The 16,444-nt window shown below is 47.9% G+C and overlaps 6 protein-coding genes across 6 annotated transcripts; 3 read left to right on the top strand and 3 right to left on the bottom strand.

Moving 5' to 3' along the window:
* Positions 1–1,472: 1,472 nt before the first annotated feature.
* On the bottom strand, positions 1,473–3,484 carry ABOM_006114 (aminotransferase-like domain-containing protein; the record flags this gene model as incomplete). The annotated part of the gene is made up of 8 exons (XM_022533243.1): positions 1,473–1,730; positions 1,792–2,616; positions 2,663–2,739; positions 2,795–2,962; positions 3,015–3,057; positions 3,118–3,149; positions 3,226–3,262; positions 3,338–3,484. The coding sequence occupies 8 exons, from the start codon at positions 3,482–3,484 to the stop codon at positions 1,473–1,475; spliced, it is 1,587 nt and encodes a 528-aa protein (XP_022388571.1).
* A 1,495-nt stretch (positions 3,485–4,979) lies between these two features.
* ABOM_006113 (uncharacterized protein) lies at positions 4,980–7,643 on the top strand (the record flags this gene model as incomplete). The annotated part of the gene is made up of 5 exons (XM_022533242.1): positions 4,980–5,242; positions 5,296–5,754; positions 6,555–7,119; positions 7,176–7,400; positions 7,452–7,643. 5 exons carry the CDS (start codon positions 4,980–4,982, stop codon positions 7,641–7,643), a joined length of 1,704 nt encoding a protein of 567 aa, XP_022388572.1.
* Positions 7,644–7,879: 236 nt separating this feature from the next.
* ABOM_006112 (CocE/NonD family hydrolase) lies at positions 7,880–9,741 on the top strand (the record flags this gene model as incomplete). The annotated part of the gene is made up of 2 exons (XM_022533241.1): positions 7,880–8,079; positions 8,190–9,741. The coding sequence occupies 2 exons, from the start codon at positions 7,880–7,882 to the stop codon at positions 9,739–9,741; spliced, it is 1,752 nt and encodes a 583-aa protein (XP_022388573.1).
* A 631-nt stretch (positions 9,742–10,372) lies between these two features.
* Positions 10,373–12,422, bottom strand: ABOM_006111 (MFS transporter; the record flags this gene model as incomplete). Its single annotated transcript, XM_022533240.1, has 10 exons — positions 10,373–10,467; positions 10,537–10,670; positions 10,783–10,894; positions 10,956–11,365; positions 11,417–11,503; positions 11,570–11,602; positions 11,673–11,917; positions 11,973–12,007; positions 12,074–12,183; positions 12,241–12,422. The coding sequence occupies 10 exons, from the start codon at positions 12,420–12,422 to the stop codon at positions 10,373–10,375; spliced, it is 1,443 nt and encodes a 480-aa protein (XP_022388574.1).
* Positions 12,423–12,921: 499 nt separating this feature from the next.
* ABOM_006110 (alpha/beta hydrolase family protein) lies at positions 12,922–14,142 on the top strand (the record flags this gene model as incomplete). The annotated part of the gene is made up of 1 exon (XM_022533239.1): positions 12,922–14,142. The coding sequence occupies one exon, from the start codon at positions 12,922–12,924 to the stop codon at positions 14,140–14,142; it is 1,221 nt and encodes a 406-aa protein (XP_022388565.1).
* Positions 14,143–14,509: 367 nt separating this feature from the next.
* ABOM_006109 (putative thiamine pyrophosphate enzyme) lies at positions 14,510–16,427 on the bottom strand (the record flags this gene model as incomplete). The annotated part of the gene is made up of 3 exons (XM_022533238.1): positions 14,510–16,138; positions 16,242–16,333; positions 16,421–16,427. The coding sequence occupies 3 exons, from the start codon at positions 16,425–16,427 to the stop codon at positions 14,510–14,512; spliced, it is 1,728 nt and encodes a 575-aa protein (XP_022388590.1).
* Positions 16,428–16,444: the final 17 nt, after the last annotated feature.

Below are 16,444 nucleotides of genomic sequence, written 5' to 3'. Positions count from 1 at the left end.
GGGGAAAGGAACGAAAAGCCTGCATACTGACCTGCGCTTTAATCGCAATACAACCCCTTTCCAGGGTGTAGAAAGATTGCTATAAGATGATCTGGAGGTCAATGCCACGCAGTGTCTGCTCTAATACATCAACGACAGACAGTCCCTGACAAGGGGGATCTTAGAGCAGGTCTACTTGTTCTATCGATACTACCGACACCTCGCAATATACCAGCACCTTCCACGATAAATTAGCTATTGTGGGGTTCCTGCTATGCGGACTGGGGTTCTGGGGTTGATAGCAATGGAATCAATGTGTCGATGCTTTTATTGCAAGATTGGCACTGAAAGCGAAGATAATGCCAGCCGCGCTAAGAGCGGGCGCTAATGTTAGCGTGAAACCAATCAATTGGCCGATCACCGGACTGAGAGGTGGCGGGCTGTCACTGCAATTCGCTCTCAGTCACTGTTGGTATGCAGTGCAGTGATATCCAGTTCAGGAAGAACAGTAGGTGATCCTGTCCAATCGCTGTTATGCCGGAAGAACTTATTCGGCCGATAGTTCGCTAAGACGAAGGAGCTTCTGTATGTGACCAGCCAAAAAGCATCGGCCCCGATTTCTTGTAGTAACAGGCAATATTCAATAACTAACATCCCTAGTATTAGCACGGAAATGTGGAACACGTCACAGTGTCAATATTCACACAGGGGTTAGAGCTAAAGGTATAAAAGCGGGCGCAAAATTATATTGAAGTAGACAGTAAAGAGCTCCCCAGTATCCACGTAGTGAATCAAACCATTTCCAATCTGGCATCAAAACTTATCCTCATGCTATAAGGATCAAAGGGGACAGCAGCAGCTATAGACACACCACTTCTAGCGTATACAGTGGACAATATTGCAAGAAAGGTGTTTCCCCAAGAATTCCAGTAGACTTACCCAACAATCGATCATGAATATATCCAAATCTAATTACTATAGTATTTCACGAATCACGATCCTCTAATTAATCAACGTGTTTAAGAGGGACGAGGTATAAGGAGCCAAAGAAGGAAGATCACAATCTATTAATAATCACAACATAGGCTCTAAAAGAATAAAATGAAACATTATGGCCGAATAAAATCTTCAATCCCCGAGAAATAGTGGATATGTTGGGTTTCCGCGGTGAAGGATAAGAAACGTTCCATTAAAGTTCCAGGCATGTCACGTTACTGCTGATCCATGCGGAACATTATTTTTGCCGTGTGAAGGAGTATTTGCCCAGTGTTTTTCTTTTTCTTTTTTCCCTCCCTTCACAGCACCCGAGGTCAATGTATGGCGCTCGGCGAACATATGCCTCAAACTTATCAGCTGATGCTTATACCTCCAGTTATATGTCCAACTTGTCAGGCAGTTCATATAGATGTTAATCTGTTTTGCGTGTGAAATATCTACAATTTATCTATGTATTTCTCATTATAAACCAACATGCATCTTCAAAATTTGCCAACTCAGTTCAGTCCAAACTCTTGCCTCAAAGTTGTACCGAAACGGGAAATTGCTTCAGCAATAGCATCAGAGCTAGCGGCGGCAAATGTAGCACGGAAGAACAACTTCTCCTCGCTCGCGCCTTGAGCTTTGAACCAGCTGCCACGAGAGATCAGGACACCATTGTTGACTGCGGCCTGGAAAACTTCCTCCTCAATTTGTTCGCGTGTCTTGCCAGACGGAATTCCAGGGTGCTTCCGCCAGTCAATTTCGATCCAATGCTGTTTCTTGTCAGTGCTTTGGTTGTGGGGAATGAAGGATTGTGGAAAGCTCTGAACTTACAAACATCCCTGCTGCAGGGGGGTTCCAATGAGCTAGTTCTTGGGGGAGATACTTCTCGCACGCATGCACCATGGAGTCTCTGCGTGCCGTATATGACATACGAAGGTTGATCAGCCAGTCTAAGTACCCAGCGTGGCCCCATTGCTCCTCCAACAGCTTGTAAAGCACAAGCTGCGAGATACCACTTGGATTCTGGGAACTAGTCTCGCAGGTTCTCGTGAAGCGTTCGATGATTTGCTCGGATCCGACAGCCCAGCCAACCCGGGAGCCAGGAGCGATGACCTTAGAGAATGATTCCAGCCGAAGCACGCGACCATCAGTGTCAAGACTGAGGTAGGAAGGGATAAGAGACTTGATGAATTCTTCGTGGTTGGCAGGCGGTGGAACGGGCTCGCCATCAGCTCCAGCGTATGGCTGCATCTGCAAGAAGTAATAGGGTTCGTCCTCCACAATATAAACGTCGTGCTTCTGGGCAACCTTGTAGACTGCCTTGCGTCTCTCCGCCTGTTGTGTAGCGCCCGTGGGGTTCTGTCCTGTAGGGATAGTGTAAAGAACGAAGGGCTTACGAGCACCTCGAGCGCTTTCATCCCAGTTGCTCAGGACCTCGTCAAGGGACTCGGGCAAAAGACCCTCCTTGTCCATCTTGATAGGTGCCACCTTCAGGCCAAGAGGGAGGGCAGTTTCCTGTGCGCTAGAGAAGGTATATTCTTCCATCATGATATAATCGCCTCGTTCGCAAAAGACTCTGAGTGCCACATCCCATCCGAAGGTGCTACCACAGTTCAGACAACATTGCCAGTCCGAATAGGGGGGGTTGTGGATGAGCTGTTTCTATTAGCTTCGTTCGGATCCTTCAGATCACCCAGCGTACCTCTGTGTGTTCTGTGACGTATCTCAACAGTTGCGGAGCACCCGTAGCTTGACCATAATTGAGAGCAACCTCAAGATCTTCGTAACGTTAATTCCAAGGCCGGTTGCGAACGATGACTGAGAGCCGACTAACCATATAAGCTCTTGCCTTCACGAATATCACTCTTTCCGGTGTGTACAACTTTTCCAGACTCGCGAGTAGCTTCAGGCGTGAACCCTGGTGGAGTGGGAACCTTGACATCGAGCTCCTCGAAAGGAAAGTATTCAGGAGAGGGCAGTCCACCACCCAGAGAAATGAGGCCTGGAGAACAAACGTCAGAAGGAGATATAGCTTGCATGAGCAACAGAATTACCTGGGTTCTTCAAGTATTTCGCGGCGCCTTTCAATGTAGATACCTAGCACATAAAGCCATTTAGCCTTTCACTTCAACCTGCTTGAGCAATACTATCACAAACCTTCCGAGATTTAGCTTCGATGGAGAGAATGTCTAGAGTCGGTCAGTTGTTGTCCTGTGGTCGGGAACGTATCGGTTCAGAAACAGGGGTCGTTGTCGAGAGACTCACGATCCCAGCGTTTAGCCTTGGGCTTCGTATAACATGCCTATTGTAATATGATATTCCAATTAGCACATAATCGTTATACGGGCAAGGGCAATTCCAGCACACGGGAGCTTACCGGGCTTTTGAACATGTCACTACTCGTCGCAGGTGCAACACCCTTGGGGATTGGGGCACTCTTGGCCCTCAGAGCAGGAATGCCCTCCACAGTCAGAGGTGCTGCGGGGGAGCCATTCGCATGATCGAGAGCGGCGGGGGGGCTCATTTTCTCTATTGTTTGCGATTGAGTGGATTCAGTATGATAAAAGCTACCCCTAATTCACTGGCGTACAAAATTACTTTGTGGAAGTCTCAAATGTATGACAATCTGAATCTTCCACTGGAAAGACAACGATTGTAGGGGAAAGCGGGAGTACAAGTAGGTATGAATCAGAGAAAGAATGATAAAGGTCACACACCGATAAGCGCCTTTTTTTCGTCTCCGCTTGGAACGCCGAGCGGACCGGTTTCCGCTCACAGTGGTTTACCTGACACCATTGAGGGATAGCGATAACGCCAGAATCCTTTTGAATTGTCAAACCCTAATTTTAGCTATATCATTTCCGCATTATTGCCCTTTACTAGGTTTCTGTTATCTAATCGAGAAAGAGATCCAAGCATTTGAATGGCTCCGGCAGATGCTTAACGCGCCTTAAATCACCTGCAGGGCGCGGGGATGGACAGATAAGTATGGTAATGTGTGGTATTACAATACAAATTACATGCGACAACATCAGGCATCACCACCCCGCCTGGGCTGTAATGCTCGGTAATCCGGGTAAAAGTCCGAGCGCATAGACCAGGCTACCGCCGGGATCGGCTACCAATCAATATTATTACTAATTCGCCCTGTGTCACGAGCTCTCTTCCCAAAAGATGGTGACGCGGAGACCATGGTTATTCACGGCTGCTCATCCATGTTACACTGTAGGCAAGGACGGGTTCTAGCAATAGTAAGTCCCCCATGTCCTGGAATGGTCGCCCCAGTACAGGTAAATAGCAGTCTTGTAATTGGAATTTATACTACTTCTCGAAAAACCTACATATCCTGGACATATATTCTGGCACTCCCATGCACAAACTATATGTGCATTGAGCACTGTCTAATCCTTGCACCTATCCTTGTCTGATAAGTAAGGTAAATTAATCAAGTGCCCTAAGACCTGTGCCGACCATGTCAATCGACGCATCTCTAGAGAGAACTTATTTTATACCACGAAGCTAGGTAAACTAGGTTACTGACTTCCTGGTATAGACGAAACGAGGTTACTATTAACGAAAACTCCTAGTAGGTTAGTAGTGAAGCCAGTTATGGCAGGAAGGCCAACATAGTAGATTCTTGGACAATCGAGGACGGCTCAAGACAAAAGGTTGGATCTGTCGCCAAGGAATAAGTTCTCTAGCCTGTAAGTTAATTACTGGGTAGGATTGCAGGATATCTATCAGTCAGCTTGTTTTAGTTATGAGTTCCGCTGCTCAACAGCGATCCTATGGGATCTGGACATTGATGGACTTGAATACAGGTGGCCGATGCTAGATCCATGTAGTAAAGTTAGCATCTGGAAGCTCTGGAATTAGACCGAGCTTGTAGCAAGCAAGCCTTGCGGGGGAAGGCGGTAAAAAAAACCCCCTTCGACTCGGTCCGACTCGCTAGTTGTGTGAGGTCCGACATCTCGAGCATTCTTCTCCTGTGTGCAAGCAGGTATAGGGACCATAGCGAAATGCAAGCACGCTCATCTGCCGCAAGTCACACATTGCAGCACTCTGTAACTGCATGTCAGCGGTGTAGAGATCAGAAAGTGAGCTATTTCTCGTCTTTGCCTGAATTATCGTCATATGATGCTGAACTCTTGAATCATTGTTTTAGGTCAAATGTAGTCGGGAATGTCCTGCATGCGCCCGGTGTCAGCGGCTTCAAGCCGATTGTACCTATCCTACCCCCCCAGTTCGCCGCGGCCGGAGGTTGCGCCGCAGCACCCGAGGTGTGCGTCGAGTAGCTGGCCAGAGTACCGTACAACTCACCCACAGCACTCTCAGCGGATCCGCTCCTGGTGCTCAAGAGTCTACCGGCAACCTAAGTCATCCGCCTAATAATTTGACGCCCCTTCAGCACCATACGCCGCATAATGAAAGTGATCTCGCTCAAACTCAGTACCAAGCGCGCGACGAAGCTGCTAGGTCAACCAGAGGTACCCCCCGCTCCGGAGGCCGATCCAGCCATCCTACAAATGGTGTTGGTGTCGAATCAATCAATGTTTCTTCCGAATCATACCCAACTCACCTGCAAAACACGAACTTGATCAGAGAAGGCTTAGCTTCTGATGTAGCTTGGCCACGTTTACCACCACGAGCCCTTGGGCTGGCCTTGCTGGACATATATTATACGCGAATCTACAATGCATCTGTACTGTTCTGTAAACCTATTCTTTTCCAGCAGTATCTTGATGGAAAGATTCCCGAGGTCCTTCTCAAGGCTCTCTTTGCGTTAGCTACGCTGTAAGTTGCCACATCTACGGCTGGACCGGCTAGCTAAGAAAATATCGAAGTTTTCTTACTCGAGTAAATGAAGGCAACAATGAGGAACAATTGGAGTGGTCGGAGTTGAAGCTTTTAAGCGCATATTCATCATGTGGTCTTCCATGGGCCAAGTCAGCTCTAAGGGAAGCTATGTCATCGATCTGCACGGAACCATCTCTGACGATTTTGCAAGCGCTTCATTGTTTACAACTGTATTGGTTTGGGATTGGTGAGCCGCGAACCGGCCATTTATGTCTTAGTAGGTCTTGTGTCTTTCTCTCCTTCTCTGACTAGTCGCACCTTGTCATAATATTGAAGACTTTCGCGTATCACAAAACCTCCGTTAACGTTGTTCTAGCCCTGGCCTACCGTTCGTGCGATCTCCTTGGATACAACAAAAAAGCTGTTGATGGGGTTGAAAAATCCGATTTCTTGCTCGAATCAGAGTCAAGACGTCGATGTTTCTGGGCTTGCTGGATATCCACATGCATAGTCATGGAACCAGAGCCGTACGTCAGACTGGCCTGGGCAGAAGCATCCATGATACCACTCCCTGCTGCTATACTACGTACGGCTTTCAGCCAAGAAGTTGTTTTAAATGAGAAGATGGATCATAACTGGTGCTCAAGCTTAGCGACATCTCAGTGCGAAGGTTTTCGCCCCCCAGTGGATGCAGCATTATTGGTTAAAATGGTCGGAGTGTGGTAAGGATCTCTGACAATGTTAAAATTAGTCTCTCTTGGTTTCGATGCTAAATCAGCATGCTGTCTATTCTATAGGGCTAAAGTTCAACTTTTGGTCCGCGATTGGACATCCTCTAGCATTACTCAGAATCTTGATTCGCTGCAAAGACTGTCGCAATTGGCAAGGTCGATATTTGAGGACGAAATGTCTATCAGGGGTCTAGCAACCTCTCGAAGCGACCAGGGAACGGAGAATACCCCCCTGGTGCTATTTATCAGTGCCCTTTACCACCAGTGCCAGATCACTTTGCATTCAATAATTGTTCCTTTGTTTTCTGGTACACACCATGGGCCAACAATAGACCCGGAAGTTGTGAAGCAAAGTGCCGAGACGGTTACACAACATGCGGAGTTATTCGAAGCTCTATTATCTCCTTACATATATGGGCAAGGCGATGTTACACTTCTACCGCCTTTCGTAGGATATGGTGCTTTCATCATAGGTGCTGTGTTCCTGGCTACTGAGGTCTCCTTTCAAGACAAAACATCACGAAGGCCTGTCCCCGGAGCACATTCAGAGAGTCGTAGATTGTCGACTGTGAAAGGGACCCTTCACTTACTCAATAAACTTCGATTTTATTGGAGGGCTCTGCAGCTTTCTGTGAGTACATTTTCATAAATAGTCGAACTGGGGGATCCTAACTATTTGGAATGCAGTGGGAAAAGCTCGACGCTGCATTGCAGCTACATATGTCTTGCCATAGACCACAACGTGGATCAGCCAGCCCACACGCTATCAGAGCACCAGAACCTAACCCTTCAGAACCTAAATCACAACTCTCTGACCATGTACCAGAAGGCTCTGTGAACGACGAGCAGCCAAGCACTCACGAAGCATCAGTACCATCGATAGGCCCTTCGGGCGAGCATCTGCATCCATGGGTGAGTGGTCGGAGAACTCTGGAAGTCGATGCAGTGCAAATAAATCCACAGGCAACCATGTCCGATAACTGTATCTTTGAACAATCCGATATGGAGACCGCTGATATGTCTTTCACAACACCATCTGGTGTAACTCAGGGCTACCCCTGGTATAATCTCTCTTTTGCGGAAGCTGGAATTGAACAATTCGCAGGCCTCGAGCCGTTACATCTCTTTCAGCAGGGATGTGGGTTTTTTAGCTGAGTGATGACCCATTCATCTGTATGTATAACGAGCACATACCCGAGGTGGAGCAGTCGGACTCGGACTCGGACTCGGACTCGGAGCATTCGGCGTTACTAGCAGATCTATCCGTTAGCCGGAATACTTGGGCCAACACTGTGGATTCGTATATAGTACCTGTGCGCTCTGCTATGGCACTTACTGTGGGAAAATATGATCTGCTACTTCTAACTCCTTCAAATTGGACAACAATCAAAATGTTCAGCCATTACCCGGATATTGAAACGGCCGGCACAACAAACCATTCATATATCTTCGTGCAAAATGCTTCAATCCCTTTAAAAACTGGGGGAGTGCTTCGCTGTAACGTCTATAAGCCGCGGGAAACATCTGAAGGAAACAAATATCCCGTTCTTGTCACGTACGGACCGTATGGAAAGGATGTCCCTTATGAACAGTAAGTGTCCGGACTCAAAAGAATATAATCGTCCCCCTCCCCTTCTTGTTGTGCTCCGAATGTTTGAGTTATTTAACAATGGTAAATGGTATTAATCAATGAGATAACAGGTTCAATCCCAAGAGCTTTGCAGAAGTGGATCCAGCCCACCAGACAGAGCATTCTGCATGGGAGACGCCAACACCCCAGTACTGGACCGACCACGGCTACATTGTCGTGCGAGTGGATGAGTTTGGAATTGGGCAGTCTCCAGGACAGCTCCACGTCAAATCCGCAGCTTCCATTGATGGATTCTGCGAGGCTATCGAATGGGCTGCTAGTCAGGCTTGGTCCTCTGGGAAGGTCGGCCTCCTCGGAGTCAGCTACTATGCTGCCACACAGTGGCAGGTTGCGGCTCGGCAACCTAAAGGTCTAGCGGCGATAGTGCCATGGGAAGGATTTTCTGACGCCTACAGCGAGTCATTGAGACATGGTGGAATTCTCTCGAATAAGTTCTTCTCCATGTGGTATGACCGTCAGGTAGCGCCGAATCAGTATGGGCTGCCGGGGAGAGCGGCGCGTAATTGGGGTCCTGATACTGTTGACGGTGACCTCAGCGCCGAGGAATTAGATGCAAACTGTCACAAGGCCGTAATGCATGAACAGCGGTACCGCGATGACAAAGAGATCTCACCACTGAACTTCAATCTTGAAGACGTCACTGTCCCCTTTCTCAGCGTTGCTAATCTCGGTGGGATTCTGTTGCATCTTCGAGGAAATGTGATGGGGTATCTGTGGTCTGGATCCGAATTCAAATATCTCCGATTTATTGCTGGACGCCATGATCTGCCATTCTACTACCCTGAAGAAGTAGAGATACAAAGGAGCTTCCTGGATGCTTGGCTCAAAGGGCATGACCGAGAGGGCTGGACGGAGAAGGGGGCTCTTCCACCGGTGGATTTGATTCTGCGAAAGGGAAATGTGGGCTACAATAATCCAGCAGGGGAGAAGCAATTTCTTCGCCGTAAAGAGCAGGAATGGCCATTGGCTAGGACAAAATACACCCCATTTTTCTTAGCAGAAGATAATCAGCTACAACTCGACCAGCCACACCAGACAGCGCCTAGGAAACTCTCCTATAGCGCCCTGGGTAAGGCAGAAGCCTCTGACATATTGACCTTCGAATCGGCTCCTTTTGAGAAAGAAACCGAAATCACTGGACACATTGTGACTCACCTCAACGTATCCGTCAACAGAGATCAGTGGGGAAATTCGCCCACAGATCTAGACTTGTTTCTCAGTTTACGCCATATATCACCATCTGGTGATGAGATACCCTATACAGGCTCCGTCGGAGACCCTGTCCCAGTGACCAAGGGTTGGCTCCGTGTTTCTCTCCGCAAGACTGACCCTCAGCACCCTCGCCACCGGCCTTGGTTGCCGCATCGCAACTACTACTCCACGGATGTTCTACCTGTAATTCCCGGAGAGGTGTATCCCGTTGATGTGGAGCTCTGGCCAACTAATGTAGTTGTCGAAGCGGGAGGCCGGCTTGTGTTGGAAGTGAGTTCCAGAGACACTGCAGGGACTGGGATCTGGGGTCATGACGATCCAATTGACAGGTTTGGCTCTCAACTACGAACTCATACCGCAAGGCATATTGATGGCTTGTTTTCTAACTAGCATATAGGTCAGAGGCTGTCTTTAAAGGTCTAAACAACATCCATTTTGGGCCCGATTATGCTAACTATATCACACTCCCGATTATTCCCAATGAGGTATCTTGATAAAAAGATCTCATTGGAGTCACTCGTCGCCAGACCGCTACCACAAAACAGCTCCACGAGAATCATGCCATCTCTACCTATTTGTGCAATTTCTATAGTACACAATTTAAATACAGGTGGATATTTGCTCTAGCTATTCTGCTCTATTCTTATGTAAGCGGCTTCTGTACAAAGTGAACCAGTTATTTGTTGAGCCTCTTCGCTGAGGCTATTATCTCTAGGGCTAAAGGGCCCAACTGTAATTACTCTACATAGTATCTCTCCAAGAAGCTGAAACCAACAAATTGCACACCATTCAATGCGGTCAGGACGCGTGGTCGATAAAACGCTTCATTAGAACACCATCCCTTGAAACTCCGGATAACAGTAGCTACTTTTCCTCAAGTAATTCTGGGTAGAAGAGACGTTAAGAGTACTCGGTCAAGAGCTAAACCGGCTCTTCTTCCGAATCCGAGCCCCGTACTTATAGAAAATATACCTATCACCCGCAAATTTATCAGTTATAAGAATATCTTCCCAAGCGATGGCTAGAAAAGCAGAGAAACTGACGGAAACGGCACCATGGCCAGAGTGAGAAACGCGAGCAGACACGAAGCCCAATGTAGCCCTAATTTATTGTACACTAACAAATAAGCGGACGTAAGCTTTATTCCCTTATCATCCATCAACCTTGACAGGCATTCAAACTCACTCTGAGTCCCGAACAGAGGGAAAGCTCCTGCGAAGGTCGATCTGGTAAAACTGTTTGCCGCTAAGGCGCTGGCAGCGTAACGTGGGTAGGCTTCGACGAGGAAAGTGAAAATTCCAGAGTAAACGAGGATTGTCCTGTTCCATTGCGGTTAGACATAGTTTTATTTATCATGGAATTCCACTCTAGGGTTGACTTTTGGTCTTGATGAAGTTCGTTGACACCCATATGTTTGTTGGGTCTACTTACCCAGCTCCGAAAAGCGCACTTCCGATCATTGGCACTATCCAGTGAATACTTGGGTAAATTGTCCATGAAAATATGAACAGCCCGATTGTTACTAATGGTGCTCCTGCTATAGCTGTATTTAACCCCAGATTAGTATATGGTGGAAGAATCCGGAGGTCAAGGAAAGGTGGTACCTGGAGGAAGTCTCCATTCTGGGTCGAACCCGGAGGCTTCTGGATTTTGTATATGATGATTTTTTTCGAGGCGCCGGTAGTTCCGACGCCAAAATGGGTCGGAGAGAATGGCCAACACCATTCCGACGAGAAGACCCAGGAATGTGAGGCCTCGCTGCCATAACTCGAATCCATACACAGACTGGAAAACCATTTGAAATGCGCCGAAGAAGAGATAAAGTATGCCCAGCAGAAGTGCAGAGTATATACACAGATTCAGGCACATAGGCTCTAACGTCAGAAGCATGACTGGCCGGACGATAGAACGGAGGATGAGCTCGCTCACAGGCACGTTGCTATCCTCGCTTGGTCCTAACGGCCATGGGTTTCCAGTCTGTTTTCTGATTTCTTGTGCCTTTCTCGTTAGAAGTCTGAGGACCTATGTTAGATACATCAAGCTGATTGGGGGGTAATTAACTAACGCTGGATGATGGGTTTCGGGCACAAATAAGTATATCGCAACTAGCATCGCGGCGGCCCAGAATAGTAAGGTATAAAACGTCCAGCGCCTGTATCCCTTGAGTCAGAATGCTATTGTCACTCACAACCCCTGAAGACTGCCTCTTCATACATACCAATTTGCATATTGGTTTATAAAGCCTCCTAAACTATGAAGGAGTAAAGAATATTTCGTAAGTGCATGTCTAACTAGCAAGGTGATGTCCAAGAGACACTTACAGAGGCCCAAGCTCAGGTCCAACAAAAGGACTTGCAGTATATATCATCATAGGAGCAGCCAGATGATGCCTAGGAAACATGTCTCCAACCGCACCTCCAGCAACGCTGAGGAAGGCACTGCCTGCAAAGCCATTGAAGAACCGAGAAATGAGTAGTGTTTGTATATTCCTCGCGACAGCACATGGTACTAGCCAAATAAGGAAGAATGTGAAGGAGCTTAAAAATATGACTCTTCGTCCGTACAGCTGTTAACTGGTCAGCCTTTATTATTAGACAACGCAAAGGCAGTATCTATCGTACCTCGGATAGAGGGCCTAATATCAACGGACCAAACCCTAAGCAGAGGTAATCTTAGTCTATTGATCTGTAGCTCGCAATTAGTGGCAAGACGCCTGGCTTACCCATGCCAAAGACGAAGAGTGATAATCCCAGTGTCGCAACCTCTTGTGAACACTGGAACTCATCTAAAAGTTGGTCGTAGGTCGTAGTATATATGGAAGATGTGCAAGCACTACCACAATGTCAATCCGACAAATCCTGGAGTGATGCTGAAATCCGGGATACTCACACACAAAGTGAACAGAGAGATACGATAATAACAGTCAGCCATCTCGTCATCAAACTTCTCTTGAAAGGATGTGCTGGGTCATCTTCATCCCATTGGATAGTCTCCACAAAGGCTCTTCCATCGATGGTGTTGTTAGGATCAGAACCATGTTCTAGATCTGCGCTACCGTCTTCCGTTGGCATGAGGGATTTGAGTTAACAAGATAATTTAACCTTTCTGGGCCAATCTATAGCTTGTGCAGAATATTCGAAAGGGTAGGGTAGAGCAACAGTATAATGAGATATCCTTCACTCCTGTTCGAACTTTGAAGAATGTAGACCTATTAATATTCATAGCGACACGCCCAGTCAGACTTATCTTTTAAGTCACAAATTTATGAATCATAGGCTTATAAATCAACACCCTACAACTAACTAGCACTAATTTCAACTGGTCGTAAAATCTTTTCTTTGTAGCGCTGCTTGTCGGACCGAATAGGGTAGATATGCAGGGTGAGGATACTCGGACCGATTTGGTGTTCTACGCGACTCGGACCGACTCATATCATATGATTAGTTGCTTAAGTTCTTCCCTAAGAATATCTTTTCCTGGGATGTTTCCCATGTTTCCTTCTTATATGCCTGTCTTTGTTTTACTATCATACCTGAATTCGTCTGCAATTCGTCAATAGTTGTGGTGACGATGCTTATCAACCATTTTTTCAAGTCCAACGCGTGTTTCAGTTATGAAACTCTGCGGGCCGCAGGGTACAGTAATTATGGTGGAGCAGACCTCGGAGAAGTGATAGCAATCATCTCCAAAATCCGAGCTGGAAACGAAGATGACTGGCTGGCCGAGTGGAAAAGGGCAGCCGACCGAGCATTTTCAAGCGCCGAGAAATCAGCATCGGTGAACAACACAGTCAGTGCCTACGAGGGATATTTGCGCGCCTCAAATTACTATAGAACCGCCGAGTTCTTCCGTCGCGATAACTATGACAACGATGAAATGGCACAGCTCGTGTATGAGAGGTCGGAGACGGCATTTGATGAGGCGATGAAGCTGTCTACATATGCCTACGAATCGATCAAGATTCCCTACCAAGGGACAACACTCCCTGGATATTTCGTCAGCCCAACCGGTACAGGCAATCCACGACGCACCATTATCTTTAATGGTGGGTATGACTCAACTGCGAGCGAAGCCTGGTTTGCGATTGGAGCTGCAGCTCTAGCGAGAGGATACAACTTTCTCGCCTTCGATGGGCCCGGTCAAGGTGCAGCTGTACGACGACAGCACCTCTACTTCCGTCCCGACTGGGAGAACGTGCTAACTCCCGTGGTTGACTTCGCTTTAACTCGCAAAGACGTCGATCCCAATGCCATAGCAATTTTCGGCTGGAGCATGGGCGGATACCTGGTGGCACGAGGGGCCACGCAGGAACATCGAGCACAAGCAATTATCCTGGATGATGGAGTGTACGACTTTGGATCTGCATTTCGAGCTAACCAGCCATCTTTTGTCCAAACACTCGTTCGGAAAGAATATGATGGAGTTTCCAATTTCATTTTCGGCTTTGCGCAGTCTTTAGATACGGGTGTTCGCTGGGCCCTGCGGAACGGTAAATGGACTTTCGGGGTGGCATCGGAGGCGGAATTGATGCGCACAGTCAATTTCTATACACTAGAAGGCCTAGCTCAGAAGATCGTGAGCCCGTGTCTGGTTCTCGACGCAGAAAATGATCACTTCCTAAAAGGTCAGCCGGAGTTGCTTTGCAACCACTTGAAATGTGAGTACGAGCTTGTCAGTCTAGGAGCTGATGAAGGCGGCGACACGCATTGCCATCAAGGCTCCTTCTTCAGGTTGCATCAAGTTATCTTCGACTTTCTGGAAAGGCGTCTAGCTTCAGTTGAACTGGCGTAGGAATATGCACGGGTGATTTATTGGTGCACTTATACGTTTTGGTCCTCCTTGGGACCATCTATCACGGATGTATTATGCGAGAGCCAATCTGACTGTTGTTCTACACAGGTTTAGAGATTGGATAATTCTTATGCTAATTTATGAGGCGTATTGTTGTTATAGGTCATTCAATGGATTCCTAATTGGCAATATATTGATGGCACTGTATACCTCGTATTATTATAAAGTAGCAACAGAATTTCTACATGTGAGTCCAGAATCAGATATAGAGTTTCTGTTCTAACTCCGTAGTTAACATAGCATAGGGAGGAAAGGAAACGGGCAATGGCAGATCCCGCTTTCCCCTGTTTCATCCCAGCGGGAAGTATCAGTTCTTGTTAACATGTTTGCCAACTGTGCCGTCTAACTGAACCTCTAAGACAGCGGTGGTTCCATTCTGTACAGTTTTAATAGCCTCGGGCAGCATCCTGGCAAGATCTGCAACAGTAGCGGCAGTGCCAGCCCACAGCTCTCCTCCCGCAGCAGCCTTCGCAATGCCTGGGTAATCAGGGGTAGGAGCAAATGAGATGTTGAGGTCCTCGTTAGTCGCGCGCGAGCCGTCGCCTTCGGGATGAACGAGAAGCATACTCCGCCTGGGAGCGTTCCAGCCCTTGTTGTTCAGGACGATAGTAAGAATAGGGATGTTATACCGTCTTGAGATCCAGTAGACGGAACCCGGCACGGAAAAGAGGTATGTGCCGTCGCCCACAATTTGACAGACAAATTTGCCCTTGTTCCTACCGCCGTTTTCATTATCGGTGGCCAACTTGATACCGAGAGCACCCCCGCCGGACCAACCAAGTCCACCGCCGCCACAGTTGATCCATGACTTGGGCAAAGTGGCAGCGATTTGGTCAGCTACAAATGGAGTGAGGGTTACGGACTCGATAGCCCAGATAGTGTCTGATGGGCAAGTCTCCCGGACCTGACTCATCATGTAAGACACGTTAAGATCCGTGTTACCACCTCCCGATGGTACAACAGCAAGGTCTGTGATTCCTTGTCGGATCTTCTTATATCCCTCCTCGCGGCGCTTACCAAGAGATGTTTGTTCTTCAGAGTTCAGCGCCTGTTTTAGCGAGCTGTTAGTGGCAACGTACTCGTTGATCTGTCTAAATGCCGTTGCCGATTCTGCACGATACGTAGCCATGGAAGGGAGATAAAAGACCGGCATTTGCTGCTTGAGTGGATCAACATCCACATGGATGACCTTAGCTGAATCAGACGGCTTGCACTGGGTCGGAACCCATGGGACGTCGCAGTCGGCAACAAGGATGACATCCGCCGTTTTGATGGCCTCGTGGATGCCGTATCGCATCCCCAACCACGCTGGGTGGTCACCAGGGAAACACATGTCACATCCACCAGTGTCCAATACTCGGATTCCTTTGAAGGTGTCTGCGAGTTTAACCAGCTCCTCTACTCCCCTGGTCTCACGACCGGAATAACCCACAATCACCAGAGGTTCCTTGGCAGCAGCGAGTTCCGATGCGATCAACTCAACTCCCTCAGCCGGCAATGCAGACGGTGCGACAGCACCCCAGACATTTTGATTGACTTTATATGGCTCGATCTCCTCCTCCATTACCTCGCGAGCACCAGCCAAGTATACTGGACCCTTGGGATCGCTCATCGCAAATTGGAGGGCGCGATTGACGATTTGCTTTACATTCTTCCCGGAACGGATCTCCCCAGAGTAGCGACAGTATTGAGAAACAATCTGCTTCTGATCCGGAACATCTTGAATCCAGTGAATGTACTCTGTGCGAGAGCCACGCATCTCCCCTTCGATGGTGAAGGGGGAGAGGCCGGCAAAGATCAAGACCGGGGCGCGCCCACAGGAGGCATTATGTACGGCTGCTGCTAGTCCTTGTGTGCCAACATCGACATGAACAATGACACATTGCGGTTTGCCAGTCAGTCGAGCGTAGCCATCGGCCATGGACAGGGCTACCATCTGCCGAGTGGGGTAAATGTGGGGTTAGCCTGAGATGAGGATTCCTAGAAACCCAGAGTAACTGAGGGGCAACTCAGTGCTATTTGTAAGCTTATCAACTCACCTCGTTGGGACACGTAATGATTTTGGGGAATTCATCGGGCTTCTCTTTCTGGCCCTTCACCATAGCCTCCAAGATGGACGGATGATCAGACCCTAGATTGGCGAAAACATGAGTGACCCCAGCCTTAAGAAATGTAGTTAGTATGAGATAGTGAGGTTTGTGGGGCGTCAAGTTCGTACCTCCCATAGAGCCTCGAAAAAGGC

Source organism: Aspergillus bombycis (genome assembly GCF_001792695.1).
Source record: "Aspergillus bombycis strain NRRL26010 chromosome Unknown contig00049, whole genome shotgun sequence".
In the NCBI taxonomy this organism is placed as follows: domain Eukaryota; kingdom Fungi; phylum Ascomycota; class Eurotiomycetes; order Eurotiales; family Aspergillaceae; genus Aspergillus; species Aspergillus bombycis.
The sequence above is the reverse complement of the archived record's forward strand: the minus strand, read 5'-3'. Positions and strand labels throughout refer to the sequence as shown.